This window comes from Bombus impatiens, unplaced genomic scaffold, assembly GCF_000188095.3.
Source record: "Bombus impatiens unplaced genomic scaffold, BIMP_2.2 scf_0142, whole genome shotgun sequence".
Lineage (NCBI taxonomy): Eukaryota > Metazoa > Arthropoda > Insecta > Hymenoptera > Apidae > Bombus > Bombus impatiens.
Genome location: NT_176561.1, coordinates 2,284,540 through 2,293,014, shown reverse-complemented (window position 1 = coordinate 2,293,014; position 8,475 = coordinate 2,284,540). Strand labels below are relative to the sequence as shown.

At 35.1% G+C, this 8,475-nt stretch overlaps 1 protein-coding gene across 7 annotated transcripts in view; it reads right to left on the bottom strand.

Annotated features, from left to right (window-relative positions):
• Positions 1-2,811: 2,811 nt before the first annotated feature.
• LOC100741182 (cytochrome b5) overlaps positions 2,812-8,475 on the bottom strand; it is a 70,544-nt gene continuing 64,880 nt past the window's right edge. For 4 of the 7 annotated variants that reach the window (XM_024365582.2, XM_024365581.2, XM_012382046.3 and 1 more), the window contains one exon: positions 2,812-4,000. In XM_024365582.2, coding sequence (XP_024221350.1) covers positions 3,487-3,975 — 489 coding nt within the window. In that variant the 5' untranslated portion in view covers positions 3,976-4,000 and the 3' untranslated portion in view covers positions 2,812-3,486. Of the gene's footprint in view, positions 4,001-4,068; positions 4,519-5,063; positions 5,165-8,475 lie in introns of those variants that run through there. The other 3 variants (XM_012382045.3, XM_003487198.4, XM_012382047.3) reach the window with 3 other exon arrangements.

The following is an 8,475-nucleotide window of genomic DNA, read 5'->3' as shown; positions in this document are numbered from 1 at the left end:
TATATACATTTGTCCCTTAAGATCTTTACGATTGAAACGTGAGATTATAAAGTAAAAATTGAAAGATCGTAGCAGGACTAAAATTATTCTTCGCGTTTATAATAACGACAGCGACAGGAAAATCGTCTCTTCGGATGATACATGTACGTCTAAGCGCACACAGTTTATCGTTCACGCGATAAAGAGATAATAAATGTAAAAGAAGGTGTAACAATGATGCGTCGAAGGGGATTTATTTCTCGGAGCATCTTGACTTCCAGCGTAATTAACCGCAGGGGGAATGGAACCCAGGACTGCCAAAGAGCGCGAAACTTCTAAAATGCATAGGTTCTCCCGCACGAGATTAATTCGTGTCAATTTGCGTGTTTCAACCGTCGTTTAAACGAGAAAGCTCGCATTGCATCGTATGTATGGAATCGTTTCGTCGAGCGTACGAAATTGAATATTTTTCGGTCTTTGAATTGTGAAACTCTTCGCTTGTCGGCGTTTATAAACACCTTACGCTTATTAAGTAATCGTTTATCTTTAATTATCTTGTTTATTAATCTTGAACGTGAATCTTGCGTGAAACGAGTTGCGAGAAATGAAAAGTTTCCTTTTTCCTCGATTGCATTGTTTACGATTCTCCTAAAATAGCGCGGAAATCTTATCGTCCGAACATTGTCTTGTGAATAAAGCATGCACAATGCAAGCAACCAGGCGATTCTTATTATTGGATTGGTGAGCGTAACGTATCGTTTCTCCGAATTTGAATTTGACTGAACGAAATTTTCTAATTTAATCCGAAACCGTAAGCGAAGACGAAACGAGAGAAATCGTTCAACGAGAATATGAGCGAAAGTGAAAAATGGTCAAGTGTTTCCATACAAAGTACGAGATAAGAGACGTAGCGTTGTAAACTAAATAAGAAAAAGACGAAAAGAAAAAAAAAGAGAACAGAATCTACGATGGTATTTAGTAGACGCATTACTCCGATATAGAAATATTTTTCTCATCATTGTGTATATCTCCTACTAATTTCCGTGAATGTTGATCTATCTCCTGCCCTTGTGCACAATGGCACACGATAGATACTTGGAGGAAGAAATAGTGGCGGAGGGAAAAGCAACGTTCGCAAGTAACGAGAAACTTAATTACAACGTTCTATCGGTACCGCGTTCGAACGAGAAACTAAACAAAGCTGAACCGCTATGTCATATTGTATGTTGTGTATATTATGAATGTTTAGAGGACCAAGAAATATAATGTACCGATGTAAAGCGTACCATTTATTCCCCTTTTATTCCTCTTTATATCCCAAAGAATTCAAACGAAATATAATAGTTCCCGAGTTTTTAAGAAAATCCCAATGATTTTTGAAATTTCTCGTTGTTCGCACAAGTGAAAATTCCTAATACTGAGATGTACGTTTGCAGCACGACGTTGAACGATATCGTCGTGGTAAGCGTAACGCGCTTGTCACTTGTACATATAGGAGAAACCAAAAGGTACAGTCGCGAAATGGGCACGAAAAAACGAGTGCTAGATGGAACGATGTAAGATGATCAGGAAGGCGTGACTTAAATACCTTAACCCGCAACCGCAGACACACCGAACGTATCTAATTTCACGGTGTCTAATTAAAGAATGAAACACCTCTTGCAATAACCCAGACGGTTCCCGTGAGTATACGCCGACTCAATTGGGGCGATGCTCCGAAAAGCTGATTTATCGACCTTGCACGCGCTTCCTTTGCTTTTAACTCGACAAATACATCGTGCCCGATGAAAGCTAAGCTTTACAGTTTATATAGTCTATACGTATATTAATAGAAGCATATATAATTTTTAAAAAAATAAAAATATTGCATGAGATACATATACACAGGCTCACGAAATTATTCGACAGTAGATTCCAAGACACCTATTATGAATATACGAAATGTGTGGAAATTTCATTAGTATGTTATCTGTATATTTTGTATGTATCTGTATACGTCGACATATTTCAAATTGATAAATATCCGTCGTCTAATAATTATCACACAACACGATACAAATTTCCACCGAACTACAAACTTTTATATGCGTGTAGAATTTTCTGTTTCAGTTTGGACGAGCTGTAGACACGCGTTTTTTCTCGGTTAATCGCTCCGAGACCGATGTTACGCGAGCTTTATTAATACATTTAATGTTACTTTCCGACACGACATCGGATTATTCTACGTCGTTAATATGCCGGTTGCCGATCAAACGAACGAGAGATCGCGCGTCAAATGATGCGAACCGATGCAACAGCTCAATGAGAAGAAACAATTAAAGCCTCGTTATCGTCTTTGCATATCGACGTTACAAATAAAGATCGTCACCGGGGATAATTAAGCATGAATTGCGCGTTTTCACGTGACTCGCTGCTTATTGCATCGATTAATTGTACTTGGCACGATAGTCCTGTATTAGCAACGCGGTGAACCGGTGCGCGATGCCGCGGTGAAATTATAATACACGCTGATAGTTAATTCGTCATCGTTATTTGAATTCCGCTTCGAACGAGAACAAACGTGTGAAACAGTGCATGAATTAGAATCTCGTGTGCATGGTTTTCGGGTATTAATGAGTGATTCGTAATATTGCTTTCAACATAGAATAGTAATGAGATTGTTGATTTATTGCTAGGCAAAGAATATTTATATTTTCATACGTTATATCATATAGCTTATTCAATATTTTATAATTTATATTCTATTTATAAGTTATATTTTACAGTTTATATTTGAATTTCCTTTCGATCGAACGTAGGTAATATTTTTATCTTATACTAAATTCGACTGAATCCAGTTCAATGCCTGAAATAACAAGTTGAAAGTCATTCTACATTTAGAGTGTTTTGAACTATAATAAATGTATTTTTAAATCCTACGTTATAAACAGAAAGAATAGAAATTCGTAGAATTTATAACATTTAAACATTTCATCATCCACTACAATTATGCGACGCGATATTGATTTCGTAATAAATCTATTTCACAAATATAGCGATGTGCTTGTGCTTGTGCTTATATTCGCAGTTTAAGTATCAAAAGATGATAAAACATTAACATTAAAGATACGTTTCTTTCGTCGATTTAAGGAACGGCTTCATAAAATTTCTTTATTCTATTACTGTAAAAAGAGAACGTAGGAACTTGATACACTTAATACAGATATTTAATGGCGTAATGCATAAAAGGACGGCAGCATACGGAAAAATTCGTCGTAAGACTAAGAGTATCGGGAAAACTGAAATTAGCCTTGGTCTTTGATCTTTATGTCTAATCGCGTAATTATCGCGGTTTGCAATTCCAAAACCTTCATACTGTATAAGATTAATGTTAGGTCAAATTTCACAATTTCGAGATCTTCACACACATACACACACACACACACACACACAAAACACTATATATACTTATAACGTGTCTTTGAACAAAAATCATCTAACAAATAGAATATCAAACGTAATTATACATTAAAGTCCAGCGACTTTGACACCGTTGGATACACGAAAGATTCTTTCTTCGAGCGGAAGTTCACCAATGAGGTATCTCTCTAAGCTCTGCCTCGCCATAGAAGAGTGTCCAGTGCCAATGAACGGCAAAGTCGCGTCTCTGCCAGCGTATTCAAGAATCACGTCTGATCCACCAGGATGGTTCTTCAACAACTCTGTGCAGTCGTAAACAAAATCGTGTATCACGATCCAACAATTGTTAGCAGTGTCATGCCACGCAACTTCGTCCAAGCTAATCATCCTCAGTTGTTGGTTTGGATGTTGGTTTGGATGTTGGTTTTCGGTCTCGATACACGACGACAAGTCTTCCTTAGATTTTTTCCATGGTTTCTTGTTAGATTGTTCGGAAGACTCCTCGCATTCTTGGTTTTCCAAGTCAAGGAAATCGCTTTCTTGAGGTTTATTGTCCCTGAAATCCAGAGACTGGAAGGTTAGACCGAGGAGATCCATGCTTTTGGTCGCTGCGTTGCTACGTCTAAAAAGAAACACGATCGATGGCTCGCACCACTTCGTTATGTTCGAGAGAACTTAATGATAACTCACGATCATTGGCTGACGCAACATCGCAATAGAAATGAGCGTTAGATAGCTGAAGAGATTTCACGTATTTCAGATGCGAAGTTTTGTAAAATAACAATAACAAGAAAGTTTATGCGGTGGCAAATAAGACGCGATTAGGTCTCTCGTAAGCATGCAGATTAATTACACTCGAATTGAAATTGAAATAGCGATGACGACAAAGAATTTAAAGAATAAATTCCGGTTTGCTCAATTAATTTGCTTCTAATCACCATCTATTTCTTATTCGAATAAATTAGAGTTTGAATAAGAAGAAATACAGATTTTTGTTGAAACGTGGCTCGGTTTTGAAGAAAATACACCGCGTTTAATCTTACACGCGATTAATCGTACATGTTCCTTTGGCAGAATCCAGAGGTAGACTAGATACTAATTATATATGACTCATGAACATTAATAAATTTCGGTAGGGTTAGAGGTTATCGAGTTTGTTTCTTCATAAATTCAGCGAAATCTCGCAAGAGATCCACAAATATTTTTCTTCTATTGAAGTATTTAATTTGAAATAATTAATAACTTGAAATTATACGAATTCGATGCAATTTGGAAAAATTCAATCCCCTAAAGAAGAAGAGATTCTCTACGATCAATAAAATAAAGTTATGACGAAGGAAATGAAAGAAGTAAATGGAAGACTCAATAGAACATTTCTCGATAATCTCGTGAATTTGCTTAATTGTTTTAAAACGAAGATAAATCTTGTCACTTAAAAAATAATAAATTCAACGTTCGATACTTTCTCACTTGATGTAATTTCCGTTTGATATTTCATATCGCACATGCAGTGAAGAATATCATTTTTTAAATTTAGTCGTAAAACTAGCGAGACTTTTTTTATGGCTATGACTTCAAAATAAACGATACACTTAGATTTACTATCTAACTGTTATCAGATTTATCGTCGAAAATCGATTTTTATTAAATTTACGATTGATCGAAAAATCAACAATAGTGATTACTTTCGTTCATACTCCTGATTTTTCTCCATTCCCTTTAACTATTTACACGAGTTCTCACCTATGAGACACTGCACGCAGTACTGGACACTGCCTAGAAATCAATCGGGGGCAAGGGAAAATAATTCTATTACGGGTTGAAATCCGATGCATACAAGTTAGTTGTTCCCTGACTAGACTTTGCCTTGGCTATCCAATGGCGTAGCGATTCAATGTTCGTGATAAATTATGAATTTAATTATTTCATCAAACCATCTGATCTAATTAAGTTAATTTCTGATCCATTTTCGTATTTTTACGAATATTTTGAAACATGGATTATTGGTCAAAAGTTCCGTAGAAATTAAGAATTTTAAAAAAAAGTCACCTTAAAATTCAGTAATATTAGGAAATTCCTTCAGGAAAGATTTACGAAAAGAAAAGAGATGACTATTGATAAATGTAGCGTTTCAAAGAAATATCTGCCTCGAGTTCTGCTACTTTAGAAAATTATTTCGTTAGAAATTTATCGAAAGAAGATAAAGTGCTCGATAGCGCTTACTTTGTTATTTTAAAAAAATAATCGGTTTAGGTTTTTCTTTTCTTCTTATGAAATTATTTCGTTTGAAATTAATCGAAATACAGGAAACTACTATCGATAATTGTAATATTATTCGATAGGAATTTTAATTAGTAATAAAATTCAAACAAATCTCGATATGGATACAATTGGGAAAATAATTTCAAATTTTTCACCTGTATTGGGAATCGACTTTTGAGTATACAAACGTGAATTTATTCTTGAGTTCTTACTTTCTGTTAGTGTCAACCGTTGCATTCAACTTTGCAGGGGAAAGTACATCAAAGTATCTTTATTAGCGAGATTTATCACATTTCTTAGAGAAACACGTGAAATTATGCAATCCTCAAGAAATGTATTATATTTTTTTATACGTTTTTATCGAATACAAAGATTTGTTACTAAAATGTACATATGCTGCTACTGACTTCTTGCTCGTGAGATAAATCTGGTCCACATTTAGCTACGTCAATGATAGCGTGTAATCTGACAAGTTAGCGGTTATACGATGGTAAAAATAGAAACACCATAAATTACGATACAGCTTGTTGAAGCGTAGATATGTCGATGAATGATAGCTGATTTAGGAATGTAACGTTTTATTCTTATGCTTATTAACAACTAATTAACTATATTATAAATACATATGTAATTAGCTTCTCAGCTCCGTTAATTATCTATAATCTGATTTTTAGTCGCTAAGATTTTAATTCTCATGTTTCATTAGGATGATTATTATAAGAACATAGCACTGTGATAAATAAAAAATAATAGCGATAAATATGTAAAAGGTTATACCTTTTATAAGAAGAACGATTCACTTCGTAATGAAACAAATCGATAGCGACATTACGATTTATGATAATGTCAAACATAATCAATGTCGTAGATTTTAGTTATCTCGAACGATATTTTCTGTTGTAAATTAGCATACGTAACAACGACGAGATAAACTCCAAATTTTTAACCGTTTCCGTAAGATATAATATTCGAAATAAAAATTTACACCGATTCTACTACTAAAATGTATATTAATTGGACAACGATCGAATTACTTAACTATCGCAACAAACGCAATACTGAAAGCGTTTTTCGACAATAAGGGTCAACCAATGTTTCAAATATTAAATATATTTCTATAGTATATTAATATAGTTTACAATGTCATCTATGCATCTTAGAAAAACAAGCAGTGAGAGGGCGTAAAAAGGATGAGAAATGAGAAGAAACATGATAATAAGTAAGGACAGAGTAAGAGAGGAATACAGTCGGTATTTCAGTTCGTGTAACAAAATTTATAGTATGATAATATTTATTATGTATCTCATGTGCACATTTAACTAAGGGTAGCTTTCGATGGTAAAATTCGATATTCCAAAGAACATGATTGCCAATCACAGATGAGATGCAGTGCATACGAACACAACAACGGTGGATATCTATTCGAGCTTGGATTTAATGTCGATATTTAACTGTCCGTCGATACAGACGATGTTACCAGTCGCCCTGTGCTGACATCTTGCCAGCAGACGGCAAAATTTGTTTAACAACGATTAATAAACGATATTGTTTTGGAAGAATTCTGTACACTATAAATAAGAAAACAGAATCGTAGTATTCATAGATACTTACTTAAGGATAAAATATCCTATATCATTGATAAATTCAAACTTATAATTTAAAAAATAAAAGTGTTTCGTACTTTTCATAGCGAATGTAATTTTATCGTAAAATGAAAGAATAAGCTACGGTAAACGAGCTCACGTGATCAAGATTCCAGGAATTTATCTAATATTTAAATTGCTCGGTCACGAAAAAGATATATTCGTAAATTTATCTGATGTATTGTTATACGGAAGATACAACAATGTGACGGATGAACGATTTCTCTTGTCGATAGTCGAATCTATTGAATTTTACGAAGCGTATTACAGAAGTAATTGCCTTCGATTTTCCAGTAAACGCTGCCACACCTCGATTTTCCATCCAGTGGTCACATATTGTATCCTACATTCGAAATATGTACTACATAGTTAGCTCGACATGCACGTAAATGTGTTCTGCCATCCTTCCTTATCCCATCTTCTTGTTTATATGTACTTTCGAGTACGGGATCTGATAGAAGTGAATTCGCTCGAGCCTGAAATTTAGTTCGATCACGTTCGAATTATCGTAACATCCCTCTCCGTAGCTTGTGGAAACCTGCAATGTTCGAAAGTTCTGTTCGCGTTTCTTTCTAATTTAAATCGTTTCGAAATAATTTGCTCTCCGTAACTCCGAAGCTCTGTCGCATGAAACTTCGTTGAAAGTTCGATTGCAAAAGTTTGCCACGACCATTCGGGCAACAATATTTTCTCGATTTCGGGAATGATATTTGAGCTTAAATAGAACGACGCTCTCCACATTGTGCTATTTCGTAAGATAAGCCGAAACAAATGGCAGGAGTTTAGATTAGAAATTTAGATTGGAAGACTGTCAGATTGCCTGAAACTCATATTTAACTATATATAAACTTGTGGAACTATTTTAATTTAAAATTTAAGCGCAACGAGACGAAACCTAGTTCTATCCAAATAACCGAACGAAATCTTTCACATCTCTTAAAAACAATTCATTCGTTGATATCACAGGCCAATTAATCAAACCAGAGAAACGCTAAGTGGCAGCTTATTCTAGTAAAAATAATCAAAAACCAGATTCGATTGATATAATGAAAATTCATCGGACAAACTCGCTCACCGTAGGATATCCCGCTCAAGACAGACGGCGCGAACGACGAATCGCGGCCATCGGTATCGAGCAGCGCATGTGTGCTACTCGAGCGGCCGACTCGAGGCGCCACGACGCCGGCGTCGC